General features: G+C 42.2%; 1 protein-coding gene across 1 annotated transcript in view; it reads left to right on the top strand.

The window, feature by feature from the left end:
• The window catches only part of Wwc3 (WWC family member 3), a 113,454-nt gene that overhangs the window by 94,400 nt on the left and 3,659 nt on the right, over positions 1 to 15,395 (top strand). The window contains exons 12-21 of the mRNA XM_046424287.1: positions 2,645 to 2,765; positions 3,743 to 3,817; positions 5,057 to 5,143; positions 6,091 to 6,283; positions 7,407 to 7,574; positions 8,016 to 8,167; positions 9,400 to 9,565; positions 11,665 to 11,829; positions 13,639 to 13,731; positions 14,984 to 15,211. Coding sequence (XP_046280243.1) covers positions 2,645 to 2,765; positions 3,743 to 3,817; positions 5,057 to 5,143; positions 6,091 to 6,283; positions 7,407 to 7,574; positions 8,016 to 8,167; positions 9,400 to 9,565; positions 11,665 to 11,829; positions 13,639 to 13,731; positions 14,984 to 15,211 — 1,448 coding nt within the window. The remainder of the gene's footprint in view (positions 1 to 2,644; positions 2,766 to 3,742; positions 3,818 to 5,056; positions 5,144 to 6,090; positions 6,284 to 7,406; positions 7,575 to 8,015; positions 8,168 to 9,399; positions 9,566 to 11,664; positions 11,830 to 13,638; positions 13,732 to 14,983; positions 15,212 to 15,395) is intronic.

The raw sequence follows: 15,395 nt of genomic DNA, 5'->3' as shown, positions 1-15,395 counted from the left end.
CTATTTCATCCACCTATTAGTATTTGCTAATAAAAAGGCATAAAAATATTGACTTTGCTAATCTATTTATTGATGTTTTTATTATATTCATACTCTGTTTAGAATTATTGACTTAAATTATGCCTTTTTTCACTTTGTGCTCTTTTATCTCTTTTCTCATGCGGCTCCACAGAAACGTTCACTGTAAGTGATATTGGATTCTCCTCGTTCCCCTTTGTTGCTCAGGATATGGGCACATCTTTTTGCAGTGAATCCATGTTTAGGATGACTGGGATGTAGTTTATCAATTGTCATTATTTTAATATTAATTTCCATGATGGCTACTAAAATCATGTAAGAACTTTTCTAAAGCTTTCACTGTATATTCCACACGTGTATTTTCGCCAGAATATAACAGCATTCATTATTTCAATATGTCAGCTGGCAGCTTTGCCCACAATGTATTTCCTTCCTTTTTATCAAGCAGCGTTCATTTCCTTGGGTCTTAGTGTTTGTCTGTCTGTATGACTGACCGTCTTTAATGATGAAAAGGACAGAAACATTTTAAATGAATGTGTAAAAGACTTTTCATTCTTTACTTCACTGGCATTGCTCCCCATGGTCAACCTCATTGCCCTGAAGCCCAAGAGTGCAGGTCTTGGATGTGAAGGATAGAGTGTTTCTGTGCTTTTTCTCATCCAGGGCAACTCCTGCTTGTAGTTGCTGTGTGAATTCATTGACTTAGCCTGAGCTCTATGAGAATTAGTTCCTTAATGGCCCTTCTCTTTTCCTGTACTCCTGTCATAATGATAAGACAGAATTATGGTCAGGGTTGCACTCATAGGTTAGGGTTACCTGGAAGTGCATAGGATTATTGCTGGGGCTATTTTCTTTTATTATTATTTTTTTAGTTGTCAATAGAATTTATTTATATGAGGTGCTGAGAATTGAACCCAGTGCCTCACACATGCTAGGCAAGCGCTCTACCACTGAGCCACAACCCCCACCCATACTGGGGCTATTTTCTTAAAGGGATTTAAAGCTACATCTAGGAACTATTCACAGTGTCAGGGCTGGGAATGGAAATAATGATCAGTTTCACTTATTAGAGATTGATACAATGCATTGGAAGGTTCCTTTTGCAGTTCAGGACTGGGGGTTGTGGTCCTTTCACATGGTAGAGATGAAGAAAAGAGCTGGACTTGAGAATCCTGGCATACAATTTGAAAGTCGGTACCTGTGGCCACTCCAGAATGGAGCCAGCTTTTGTCCCTGGCTAGCTGAGGCAGGAGCAAATAACTAAACCCCACTCCACTGTGTGGCATTGCAGATCTTTGGAAGGCTAACTTTTGTGTCCAGATGACAGCAAGAGAACAAAGGTGATAGCCTTATATGTTTGTTTTGTGCAATGTTTAATGTATTTGTATTTAATTGATGTGAATAATAATTTGGTTGAAAGAGAGATGGTCATCTTTGGACTCACTATTTCCCTCAATTTACAAATGCACAGATGTCAAGATTTTTCATTTGTAGAGCTTAGAGAGACAAAGAAAAGTATATAGAGAAAAGAGGGACCTGCTTTATTAATAAGGAACATTATGATGCTGTAGCTTCATATTTTATTCTATATTCTAACCAAGTGTGTCCCTCTATACAACATTAAGACTCCTGGAGGGGCTGGAGATGTGGCTCACGCGGTAGCATGATCGCCTGGCATGCATGAGGCCTGGGTTCGATCCTCAGCACCACATACAAATAAAGATGTTGTGTCCGCTGAAAATTAGAAAAAAAAAGACTCCTGGGCACATAATCACATTAACATGGAAAAATTACATGCATATTCTATAGGTTTTGTTTAAAGGAGCTTATTGCTGTGAGGGAAGGGGTAGAAACAGTTAATGAAATGTTAGGAAGAAAAATCTCAATGATTATATTTAGCTCTTGATTGAAATAAATATGAAACACAAAAATAAACTGCCAGGGAATGGTAGTGTTTTAACCTAGGAAAGAAATTCTGGAAGCCTGTCTGGCTCCAGGGCAACTGAGGAGGGTACTATAGTTACAGAGTTGGATGGGCATGAGCCTCAGCATACTCCTGGCAGGCTACAGGTTTTTGAGGAGGTGCTTTTAAAGGATTGGTCTGGGTTCTACTGTGTCCTCTTGAAGGTTTGAAGGTCACTAAATTTTGTTAGGGTTTGTTTGGATAGTTAACATTGTGTCCAGTTGTAAAAGTAGTTGTGTGTGTGTGTGTGTGTGTGTGTGTATTTGTTATATAAAATACCAAACAGCATGAAGAAGGAATGAGAAAATGAGAAATGCCACCTTTGGAGAGCACAGTGCTGTTCTTTTCTTTTGGTTCTGAGGTCTAAACATGCAGATTGAAGGGTCTTCCCCACATCATCTTAAGTTCTCTGTATTCATTAAGGGGTGAAAAGAGATTTATGAATCCAAGTATCTTTGTAGACAATTTAAAAACTTTCAAAGAAGTAGCCAGAATTCTGTTTCTTTAGTTTTTCAATCTTACAAACAATTGTGTGTAGCGTATTTCTACGCATGTGCATATTATGGTGTGTCTCAGGAACACTTAGTAACTTAGCAATTCTCTACAGAGGCCCTGGCCTCCTGTGATGTCATCTCCTGACCCAGGTGTGTCTCTTGTTTGCAGCAGTGACTCTGCGGGAAGACAGTGCCAAGAGATTGGAGAGGAGAGCGCGCCGTGTCTCCGCATGCCTGTCGGATTACTCACTAGCCAGTGATAGCGGGGTATTTGAACCTCTAACCAAAAGGTTAGGAGCTTATCTTCTTTCCTTTTTCCCAAACTGACTTACCAGAGTTACTGTTACACATGAAAAGGATCCATACTGAAGCTGTCATATATTGAAACTGTTATGTAGAAGTTGAATATTTTTCTAACTTTTTTCAACTTCAGGAGGTTGGGCCTTAGAAACCTGCAAAAATAACTCCTCTGGCTTCTGTGGCATTTGAAGGTTGGCTCTCATTCTGGTGTTCTAGGATGACTTCTTTCTCCCTGGTCCCAGTGAACTTAAGGTTTAAACCCAATAGAGCTGGAAAAGGAGAATCAATACACACATAAGAGAGACCTGCTTTTCTGGAAAAGATATTCCCTAGAAGTGAATTTCCTTCTTTCTTATTTCCTTAGCTATAAGAATCCCCTTGCAATGAAAAAAAAATGACTTTTTAGACTAATGTGATTTATTTATTTTTAAAAAAATATTTTTTAGTTGTAGATGGACACAGTACCTTTATTTTATTTATTTATTTTTATGTGGTGCTGAGGATCGAACCCAACACCTCACATGTGCTAGGCGAGTGCTCTACTGCTGAGCCACAACCCCAGCCCCTAATGTGATTCATTTTGATTGACTATTTTTGATGTTATGTTTTCTTTGTATATTCGTAAATTTCAAGTATAAGACATTTCAGTTATTTCAAACTTTTAAATTTTTGAATGCTGCCTTGAATATTATATGGAGTTTTGAAAGGTATGCAAAGTTATTTTCCAAAACAAAACAAATACAACATAAATAAGTAACAGCAGTTGGTAGGCAGGTACCCATGAGAGACCCCATGGATCCTCAGGATCCATGCCCTTTCATACACTTAATGAGCCTCTTTATTTATGTCACAATTTGATAAAGCTCTTCTCAGTAAGAGGCACCCTCAGCATGAGAGAGTTTCTATACAACCTGTAGTGATCAGTTCCCTTTGTAATAAAGCTGGGCGAATTTCCCCTTGTGTTCAGGAATGAAGATACTGAAGAGTCTGCTTTTGGAGACACATGTGGTAATGACGACCCCCAGATTCACGTGGGATTTCTGTGAGTACAGAAGCTGCCTTCCCTGTTACTCTTAAAAATGCCTTGTAGATTGGGGCCCACCAGGTGCTGCTTCCCAATCCTTGATACACACAGTCCTACTTCAGCCAGTCTTAGGTGAGGTGACAGAGGTGGCAGGAAGGAGTGTGTTTTTAGTCAGCTTTTTCACTGCTGTGACTAAAGGACCTGACCAGCACAATTATAGAGGAAAAAAAGTTTATTTCAGGACTTGCAGTTTCAGAGGTCTTAGTCCTAGAAGGTTGGCTCCATTCCTCAAGACTGAACATCATGGCAGGAGTGTGTGGCCGAGGAAAGCAGCTTACATCATCAGGAAGCAGAGAGATTCCACTGGCCAGATACAAATGTGTACCTTTGGGTCTTATACTTGAAATTTACACTATACCTCACTTTCCACCTCCTTCCTCCATACCCTACCACTTCAGTTACCACAGTTAATTTCTATCAGGGGATTAATTCACTGATTAAGACTCTCACAACCCTATCGTTTCTCCTCTGAACCTTCTTGCATTGTCTCACACGTGAGTTTTGGGGGGACACCTCACATCCAAACCATAACAAAGCAACAGGGAAAAGGGGTTCCATTGTTGTCTTTCAGCACAGATATTCACAGCTAAGGACTGTCACCTCATGGAGCTAAGGGGTGTGGGAGCCATAATGGGGTACTGAAAGCCCCTGGTTAAGCCCGCCTCTTGGGGATATTTTTGCACATTACTGCCAGGAGTTGAATATGTTAACTGTGGTGCAGATACAGATAATGGGGTCCTTTCATCTTCCCAGAGAAGTCACCAGGGGTTTGCAACACAATACTTTTTAGTTTCCAATTACAGTTTCAATTGAGGCAGTAACTGTACTGTTCACACTAGCAGGGCAAGAGGTTCAGATCCCTGGTGTTTTCTTTTGCTTGCTCTTGTTATTTTGTCCAGGTTTCTTGGAGTTGACACTGTTGACATTTGGAAGCAGATCATTCTTTACTCTGGGGGGTTATCTTGTGCACTGTAGGGTGTTCAGTGGTATGCCTGGCCTCCATCCACTGGATGCCATGATACTCACTTTCTCTCCAGTTGTGACAATAAAAAATGTCTCCAAACATTGCAGATGTCCCCTGGGGATAAGGTGGGGCAAAAATCCCCTTCAGTTGATGGCCACTGCTGCAGTCCAGTCAGAGGGACTTTTCCGCTGTTGGGGAATTTGTGGTCCACAAACTCTGGCTTTGTTTTCTAGGCATGACAGTGCCAGCGAATGTCTTCTTGTGCACGTGCTCCAGCTGAGGAACTTTGCTGGGCTGGTAATGAAGGAAGACTGTAAAATGTAAGCTCCCAGCTTGGAGATTTAGGGGCCATGTACAGCTAGTGATGGCCTTTCAGGGGCCCTCCTCCATACAGCGTGGTGCACCAACCTGGTCTACTTGGCAGTCTGGGGAAGGAATTTACAGTAAATCACTAGGGAATATCTATCTGAACTATAAAGAACTATACGTTTTAAAAAGAGCCTAGTTAATTATTTGAGGCAGATGAAGTTATGTGCAGTGTTGACACCAAGGAAGTACCTATCATATGTGTTAAGAGGCCTCTGACTAGGATTAGGGAGACTTTGGCTGAGGAGAACAGGAAAAGTGAATTGGGACCACTTGAGAGTCACCTAGTAACCTTGGCCTTGATAGTGGAATTTCTACCTCTCTGCACTCCATGGCCCTAGGCAGGTACTCAATGGAGTGGTCACTTGCCATTCAAGACCAAGCTTGGAACCCCCCTTCCTTGAATCTACTATGTAACTAGTCTTCTAAATTCCTTGGAAGCACCCTGGTGTAATTGGCTGAGGCTCCACCTGTGATTCAGCTTACCCTAATGATATATGTTGCAGTGGTGAAAAATGTTTGAGAATCCCCCATGTGCCAGGTTCTAGGCTGGGAATGGAAAGGGCAGGGAAAATGTCAGTGCCCACATGTGTTATAGGCTGACAAGTTGACAGTCAGTGCTGTGAGGAGACAGCCAAGGAGTTCTTGCCAAAACATGATGACCATCGGTACTATGGAAGCCCCTGGGGTATTTAGGACTGACCTCAAAGTTTTCCTTTGGCAAGTGAGCTCCCGGGGCACATCCAGTTCTTTGGGCTTACTCTTAGTTTACAAAGGAACTTTTTCCAAAGGACTCTGAAGTTTCCCCATGGGTACCAAAAGAGGGCCACTCATGAGGGTACACACTTGCATCACGTCAATAAGCACTGCCTGCCAATGCTTTCCTCCTGTCTGCTTCCAGCCACGTCCGTGTCTACTTGCCCCCGCTCGACTCTGGCACCCCCAACACTTACTGCTCCAAGGCTCTGGAATTCCAAGCCCCGCTGGTGTTTAATGAAGTGTTCAGAATCCCTGTGCATTCCAGCATGTTGACGTTGAAGTCACTTCAATTATATGTGTGTTCAGTGAATCCACAGCTGCAGGAAGAACTGCTGGTATGGCGCCGTGGCTCGTGCTGGCTCACTGCTCCATCCTTCCCTCCCTCTTCTCCCTCATTTGTGTTTAAGTCTTCTTTCCTTCCTTCCATTTTTTCTTTTAAAATTCTTTTTTCTTAGTTTTTGTCTTTCTGCCTTTCTCTCTTTTCATTTGTTCATTTCTGTTGCCTTCCTTCCCCCCTCTTCTTCTTTTCTTCTCTCCCTCCTTCTCTTCCATTCTCTTTCCCTTCCCACTTCTGTGGGTAGCTTAGAAATGATCCTAATGTCAAGTAGTTTTTGTAGCTGAGAGTACAGAAAGGGATGAGCTAACCAATGATCTTGACCAGTGATTTTTACTTTAAATGTATTATCTCAATATGGAAAACCCCCATGCAATAGCTTCGATATTATCCCCATCGTCAGTCAAGAAACAAAGTAGGGTTGACTGATATGACAAATAAAATATAGGATGATCTGTTAAATTTGAATTTCAAATAAATTATGAATGCATTTAGTATATTTTATTAGTATATTAGTAATTAATAATAAGTATATATTATTAGTGTAAGTATATACTCATGCAATATTTGATACTTTCTTGTAGTAAAAAAATATATAGCTTACTTGAAATTCAAATATGCCTGAATTCCCTGTATTTTATCTGACAACCCTAGGATTAGACCTCAAGAGAGGCAACAAATAATCCTGAGAAGCCAGCCATGCAGTGTCTAGGCCAGGACTTGGAAGCCAGGATGGGTTATTTCCAGTGTTGAAATCTTTCCCCTGGCTCCTGTGTCCTGAGTGGTAGAATTAGGGAGTGTAGAGTTTAACAGGCCTTTCTTATTTCAAAAATTCTGAGGGAATCAGTGGTCCATCAAGTAGCCAAGCTCTGGGTCTGGCCCAGCCCTCCATATTGCTACTTTGCCACTGTTCTAGCACTTTCTGATTGTGCTGAATATGCAAACAGGGGAGTCACACTTGTTAGGATCCTCTGGGACCACTTTCATTGTACTGTCATGCTTCTACTAAAAAGAAATATTTTATCTTATGATTGAAGGGTGAACTTGATATTTTAAAGGACTTTAGTTGCTAAGGTAAAATTATTCAGTTCTTGTTCTGGCTTTTCTTTTTAACACCTATGCAGGGCATTGCTCAGATTAATTTAGCTGAATGTGACAGTTCAGGCGACATGCAGCTGCGCTGGTACCCTGTGCAGGTCTTCGCCAGCTCGGAGCCACCGAGGTGGAGGGAGAATGGGCGTGCTGGGGAGAGTGTCTCACGGGACCCTGGGCATGCCAGCTTGGGAAAGACGGTATGTGGCCCTGGTTTAAGGAGCTGACCTTTCATGGCTGCTTTTATGATTTTGAGACTGTCTTTGCTTGGGGAAATCATTTCTAAGAAGATTCTATGTGGATTTAAAGTCAGAATGTGGGGACATTGAAGTAGCATTTCAGAGGAAGATATAAAAATGGAATATATCCATATCTATAGCCTTTTCACAGTCATGCTTTTTTAATGCTAATGTGTTTATGATCACCAGAGGTTTGTTGGTTATCTTTAAATCTGACTGTTTGAAAAGGCCAATGAGTATCTTGCTGTGAACAGTGGGTGGGTTCTCCCATTGCAGAGCCATCAAGGCCCACAGTCCAAGGGTGATTGGATTGCTTATGGTGAACCATGGTGCCCGCTGTCTGCTTTGCTGCTGTAAGTTTGTGACTAGGCTTGTTCTCAGAAATGTCTTTTCCTCCTGCAGGATGCAGTGACGGTGTTACTGGCTCGAACCACAGCGCAGCTGCAAGCCGTGGAGAGAGAGCTGGCCGAGGAACGGGTGAAGCTGGAGTACACTGAGGAGGAGATCCTGGAGATGGAGAGGAAGGAAGAGCAGGCCGAGGCCATATCTGAGAGGCAAGTGCTTAGCTCCTAAGGGCGTTCGTGCAGTCCTCCAGACTCCACCCCAGCCAGGGGATGAGAGTGCTTTACACATCTTCAGGGAGATGAGGCATATTTTCTTAGGGCAAAACCAATGGGTGTTGTTCAGCCGTGGCTCTCTTGGTTGGAGCTGTCTTGGGGTGCAAGATGCTTTTCTCATTTCTGCTGGGTGATTCTCTGATTCTGTTGCTCAGGAGTTGGGAATCTGATGAGACGTTTGATACTGATCTGAAGAAGGCCAGTTCCCTGAGCTCTCTGTCCCAATTCTCTGTGCAGGATTTAAGCCTTCCCCTTCCCCTCTGGAATGTCACTTGAAAGGTGGGATTGTGGACTCCCCTTCACCAGGTCTGAATACAACAAGGTCCCTTTAAAGTCCCTTTGTTGCTGTTTTTGCTTTTCAACCTCCTCGTTGGGATCTAATCTATTTGCCACACAATTCATCCATTTAAAGTGTAAAATTCAGTGGTTTTCAGTATAGTAAAAGTGTGCCACTATTACCATAGTCCGTTGTAGGGCATTTTCATCTTGCCAAAAAAACCCCACCCCTTCTTCCTCTCCTCTAACTCCAGGCAAGCACAAATTTACTCTCCGTCTCTATGCACTTGCCTGTTCTGGACATTTTCCATAAATGGAATTTTGCAGTGTCCCTTTACATGTTACTAAAGGCAGAACATTAGTGATGTCCTTGACTCTGTAAAGCCCTGCATGTAATGGACAAATAATTCCTATGAGCAAGCACCTCTAGTGAAGTGGTTGGCTTGATCCTCTCTGGAGGCAATTTTATATTGTATTACTACCACATTTTTCCATGCCATTTTTCATCTTTCCAAAGGTTCCCTGTTTTTCCCATGGCTTCCCTAAATTTAGTTCAAGAGGAATTTATTTTTGGAAGGATAGTGCATAGCAGAGGGGGAGTATATTATGTTCAGGGGTGGTCAGAAAGACAGGAGGGGCTCTGGGGTAGGGGTTTCTGGCATTTCCAGTGAGTGGCTGCAGTGGTTGATAAGAAAGACCCATGCTGTTCAAAAGCTTTGAAGTGTTTTCTTCCCTAGAAAGCAGAAATGCCCCTTTATTATATGAGGACAGCAACTGTTTTCAGTCAGTGAATAGAAATGGGTTTCATTGCGTTTCTCTACTACTGTGCTCCAATAGCAGCAATGAAAGCAATCCCTTCTGATGAATATTTGTGGGATTTTGTCTACCTTTAGGAGTTGGCAAGCTGACTCGGTTGACAGTGGCTGTAGCAACTGTACCCAGACCAGCCCCCCATACCCAGATCCCTGTTGTGTCAGTGTCAACTCCATCCATGGACACACATTTACTGGCCAGGCAGATCCTTACAGCTCTGAGAAGCTTCAGCCCCCACCTCTTAAGGTAAGTAGAAAATGTCAAGGGACTTTACAGAGCCCCTTGATATTTTAATGTATAATATCAGGTGCTGTCCAGAAAGAGAGGCTGTGTACCCCTAAATCCATCAGGGGAAATGTGAGGGGATGGGCAGAGGAGAGGCACTAAAGAAAACCAGAGATGATGGGCACATGCAGGTGTGGAAGGACATTATTACCAACAAGCACCAGCCACATGGACATCATGGAATGTGGGGAAGCCATGGTATACAATGCACAGTGCTGTTGAGTTTGGGGGTCATAGCTAAGCTAATACTGTGTTTTCCTGAGAGCTGAAGAAAAAAATCATCTGGTCTAACATTTGTAAAGGGCTTAATGTGGTGAAGCAGGTACTGCAGAAATATTTGTCAATTTTATATTTCAAGGAAAGGATAGCTACAACTAAAAATGTAGGTTTTTACTCCTTTGTGTGCTATTTTGTGGTGATCCATTCCTGTCTTCAGGGACAAATGTGTCAAGCAGTTTCCTGGGCCTCGAAGGGTTTGAGCACCTCTTGCTACTTACTCTTTGAAACATGAACAGCAAAGCATCCTTTTACCCCATCTGGTCAACTATGTTTGGTTGACATTGTATCAGTGCCCTGCTGAAATTTTATTACCCAGACTGTTCAGTACACACACACAAAAACCATTTATCACCACGGCCCCTGCCCTTGTCCTGAAACACAAGGTAAAATCTATCCCTCCGGCAGCTGCCCAAGCTGCAGCCTGTACAGCAGGTTTGGAGTAATTTTAGACTAGGCTGCCAGTAATTGCTGTTGTTCTACTTTTTACAACCTTGAAAAGCAGTAGTCTAAATCAGGGTGAGTGGCTGTGGGAGGCTAGTTTGGTGTTTCCCCCTTCCCCAAATTTTATTTTCAAAAATCTTCAAATCTACTCAAAGTTTGCTGGATTAATGCAATAGATATCCATATACCCATCACCTAGATTCCCCAACTGTTAGTCCATTCCCACATTTGCATTCTCTCTTTCTGTGTTGGCATATGTAGTTGCTAGGCATCATAGATACAATAAGGGGAAAAAACAAGAAATGGCCACCATTAACAGAGTATCAGACAGTTGAAAGGATGAATCCGTGAAATACAATTGTGTTCTATGTTAGGTAATCAAAATGTCCACTAAAGAATCAGATGGTAGGGAAGAGGGGTTTATATTTCTGGAAACATTTGTAATTTTAGGAAAACTTTACATTTAAAAATGCAAATTTGCATTTGTATTTGAGAAAGGTCAGAATCATAAAATAGTGTGACTGCTGTGTAAAACAGCATGACAGTTTCTCAAAATTTTAAAAATAGGACTACTGTGTGGTCCAACGATCTCATTTCTGGGTATTTATCCAAAAGAATTGAAAGCAGAATCTCTGGCCCCAGGGAATCACCCCAATCTGCTTTCTAGCTCTGTGGGTTTGTCCATTCTGCATAATCATATAAATGGAATAGTATAATACATGACTTTTGTGTTTAGCTTCTTTTGCTCAACATAATGTTTTTTTTTGAAGAGAGAGAGAGAGAGAGAATTTTTTAATATTTATTTTTTAGTTGTTGGCGGACACAACATCTTTCTTTGTATGTAGTGCTGAGGATCGAACCCGGGCCGCACGCATGCCAGGCGAGCACACTACCGCTTGAGCCACATCCCCAGCCCTCAACATAATGTTTTTGCAATTGATCTGTATTATATTGTATGTCAGAACTTTGTTCCTTTTATGGCTGAATAATATTCCCTTATGTGGATAGAATCTGGGTACTAGATGGTGAATCTGATGAAGGGTTGGTGACAAGTGGTCAAAATCTACTTATCTTGGACACAAAATCAAGAGGATTTTCTCTTGGACCATCCTGAGATGGTCCAGGATGGCACTAAGATGTCTTTTCCATGAACAAATAGAAAGTAGAGATCCTTGTAAAAGGCTCCCCCTAGTGTGTAGAGAATCCCAGCCATTCACTTTGGACACATGAGGTATGAAATGCCAGTTATATTTCAGGATGAGGTTAGAGAGATGGTTGTTTGCACTGTTTATTGCTTGTGTTATGGAAGAAGTCATAGTAATAAATCAACTGCTGCCCAGGTCGACAAGGAAACCAACACAGAAGATCTCTTCCCAGAAGAAGCAGTGAGCATCCTGAAGGAGCGGCCCAGCCGCCGCACCCGTGGGACACCTTTTGTTCGTAGTAGCACGATTGTACGTTCTCAGACCTTTTCACCTGGAGCACGAAGCCAGTATGTTTGCAGGGTGAGTCATAATTCCTTTGTCACCTCTCTGGATATTCCCTTATTTTTTCTCTTTGTCATGTTTTCATTTTTACTATTTATGCCAAAAGAGCTATGTATCTTCCCAAATTCTACCAGTGAATCAATGAATACCCTATGTGTTGACAGATGAAATCCGAGTTCTGCTGTTGCCTCCCCACTCTTGCCTGGTGCCTGTCTAATTCTGGATCCCTTCAGGATTGGGATACATTTTCCCCTGGTTTTTTAATGTTATACTTATGCCAACAAGTGGTCAGGAGGCGATATGAATCATTTCTACATTAGTTTAAGGAATAGCAAGTAAAAACAGGAACTGTCTTTAGTTGTGACCTGGAAGACCAGGTCCCTCTGCATGGTTACAAGTCCTGAAGTGTAGCTGTACCACTGGGTAGTGATAACCTGGAAGAACCTGGATGCTAAGGCAGTGGGTTCTGACTCAACTATATGTAAATTCATATCCTGTGAGGGAAAATGGGGATCCTCAGTGGTTCTCAACCTTGGCTGCACCTTGCAATCAAATCACATTGGAAGACTTCATCACATATTGATGTCCAGGTCTCACCCCCAGAGATTTGTCATTGGTCATAGGTGGGGCTTGGCATCAGAACTTTTGGAAACTCCTAGATGGCTATAATGGGTGCATAGGACTTTGAACTCTCAGGTGGGTGGAGAGGAGACCCAATCCTGGGTGGTCATTGAAGACAGGACAGTGAGATGGAGGTTGGTAGGCAGTGATGATGTGACAACGATAGCACAGACCTGGACAGAAAAAGAGGTTATTTGTTTTTTTGTTTCTTTTTTTTTATAGATAAATGGTCATGATGCTTACTCATATAGTTGGCTGCACTTGATTGAAGACTGTACTCATGTCTCTACCTTATTTTGGACTCTTGCTGAATGACCTAGGGGTAGACTCAGGGCTGCTTCTTGAGGAGGATAGGGTAATAATGCAGCAAAGTTTTGTTCACCTGGAGGAAGACTGGCAGTCCTTGTACAGTGCTCTACATTCTACACAAAAGCTGGCATTTACTGGCGATGTTGTCAGAGGCCTCATTTTTATGTATGTTGGTATCTTGGTGGGGCAGGTTCACTGATGTGCTACTGCATTTCCTGAGTATTTCAGGTTAACTGGCATAGAAAATAAGCCGTGAAGGCAAAGACTTGGGCTTTCACTCAGACATACGTTGTTTCTGTGGTAAGACCCTGACACCACATGAAATCCACAGTGTCATGGTGTGTCCCATAGAAGAAGGCATCCTTTATTTTTCCTCTTTAAAACCAGACTTTTCCCTTGACTGGCATAGCAGGAGTTGGTGGTGTTGGCTTGTTCCACTGCAGCAATGAGTCTCTTGTTTCAACAGCCATTCTCCCAACTTTCTCTGCCCAAACCAGAAATGCAGCAAATGAAGATGATTGATAAACAGTAAAAGGTGCTCAGGACAATGCTGGCTTTTGTGAGCTTCATTCCTAATATCAAGTTGTAGTTGGAATCAATAGGGAAAAAATGCTATTGACTCAATCAGTGTGGAAACTCCACATGGTTCAGTTGATAGACCTAAAATGGGACCAGGGTGGTGGCTTTGTCTGCTTTGGTTTAGTCTTTCATTTTCCCTTGAAACTTTTCTGTAGGTTTTGTTTTAACTGAAATCCAAAGACCTGATAAGAGCACCAGAAGTCCAAAGTGTATTTGTATGCCTCTAAAGAGAAATGAAATAATACCATTCAGAATACACACAGAATGAATAGTAAATTTCTGATAAAGTTCCTGAACATCATTTTTTTTTTGATACAGCTTTATCGTAGTGACAGTGACAGTTCAACACTGCCCAGGAAGTCCCCCTTTGTGCGAAATACTTTGGAAAGACGAACCCTTCGCTATAAACAGGTGTGTGTTGTGTAAACTAAAATGGCATCTGTACTTGCCCTGGGAGTTATTTTTATAGCATTCAAAAGGTAATATTTCAGGTAATATTTAAGACTGTGTTATTTTCTTGTTTCTTGACAAAAAATCTTTGAAAACATATATAATGTCATAATGTTACCAGTATTTCTTAAGACGCTATTTTGTATAATTTGTGACCTTTATATTCTTAGATGTAGTGAATTAATAATAAATCAGTAACTGCCATCCCAGGTCTGTTTCCACTTGGGTGGGAATTACTGCCCTCAACTTCATGAACAAGTCTTTTTTCTCTTAGGGGTTTGTTGAACATAGCATATTTGCTTACTTGAGGCTTGTATGGGGAGGAAAGTTTTTGACAGCTGGCGTGTGTGTGCACACACATGCCCACAAGTGTGTCCACACATACACATGGGCATGGGTGTGTATGAAGTTTTTTAAATGTAAAGCACTGATGTGGTTTGTAATGTGTTCTATCTTCTTTTATACCATGGTCCTAAGGCTTTTTCCATGTCAATATATGTTTTCATTTTTTTCAATGGCTACATTTTATGTTGACCTTAATTTATTTAATCATTTCCTGCCATTGTATATTTAGGTTTTCTCCCCCCCCATCATAAACATCAGTTGGATCCCTTATCCATGTTGGCAGTTGTACCTTTTAGATGCATGGCAAAAATGATATCTCAGAACCAAAGAAAATGTATATCAAATGACTTCTGGAAACTGTGCTCATTTTTGATCCTGCCAGCCCCATATATGAGTGTCTGTTGCTCCATACTTTTGCAAATACATAGGTCATCATTCAAGAAAACAGTTTTCTATTACTAAGCTTATTATTGTACTAGAGACAATCTTGCCCCTAAGTCTCTGTTTTTGTTTTATTTTTGTTGCCAGGCATTGAACCCAAGGGTGTTTAATCACTGAGCCACATCCTTAGCCCTTTTTGTTTTTTATTTTTTTGAGACACAGTCTCAGTAGGTTGCTAACAACTTCACTAAGTTACTGAAACTGGCTTTGAACCTGCAATCCTCCTACCTCAGCCTCCTGAGCTGTTAGGATTACAGGCATGCACCACCATGCCTGGCCCAAGTCTGTGTTTTTAAAATTTGGGCTGCACTTAGAGAGATACCTGTGCTGTACCTGTTTCCCATTAATTGTGGAAGAACCTTCCAGAAGGCCAAACATGTGGACTGGCTGGGCTGGTGTGCACAATCATAGCTATGGTCTCCTGCAGTCCTGTAGGTCTTCCCTGGCTGAGCTCATGGCCCGCACCTCCCTGGACCTGGAGCTGGATCTCCAGGCATCTAGAACACGGCAGAGGCAGCTGAATGAGGAGATCTGTGCTCTCCGGGAGCTGAGGCAGAGGTTGGAAGATGCCCAGCTCCGAGGCCAGACCGACCTCCCGCACTGGGTGCTCCGAGATGAGCGGTTCCGCAGCCTGCTGAAGGAAGCAGAGAGGCAGGTGAGAGGTTGTTGGCCTGCCTTGGCAGGCTCCCTGCTTACTACCTGCCCACAGTCACAGCCCTTTGAAACAACTGTACTTGGGTTCAGAAGTAAGCATCTGGATAATGATGTAATTGTAATGATCTAGGGACTTATTTATGGGGCCAGTTCTCTTACTTCTATGGGTCCGGAGGGTAGCATTT

The sequence above is a fragment of the Marmota monax genome, unplaced genomic scaffold (genome assembly GCF_021218885.2).
Source record: "Marmota monax isolate L192 unplaced genomic scaffold, Marmota_monax_Labrador192_F-V1.1 WCK01_AAM20220418_F8-fsc00089, whole genome shotgun sequence".
NCBI lineage: Eukaryota > Metazoa > Chordata > Mammalia > Rodentia > Sciuridae > Marmota > Marmota monax.
The sequence above is the reverse complement of the archived record's forward strand: the minus strand, read 5'-3'. Positions and strand labels throughout refer to the sequence as shown.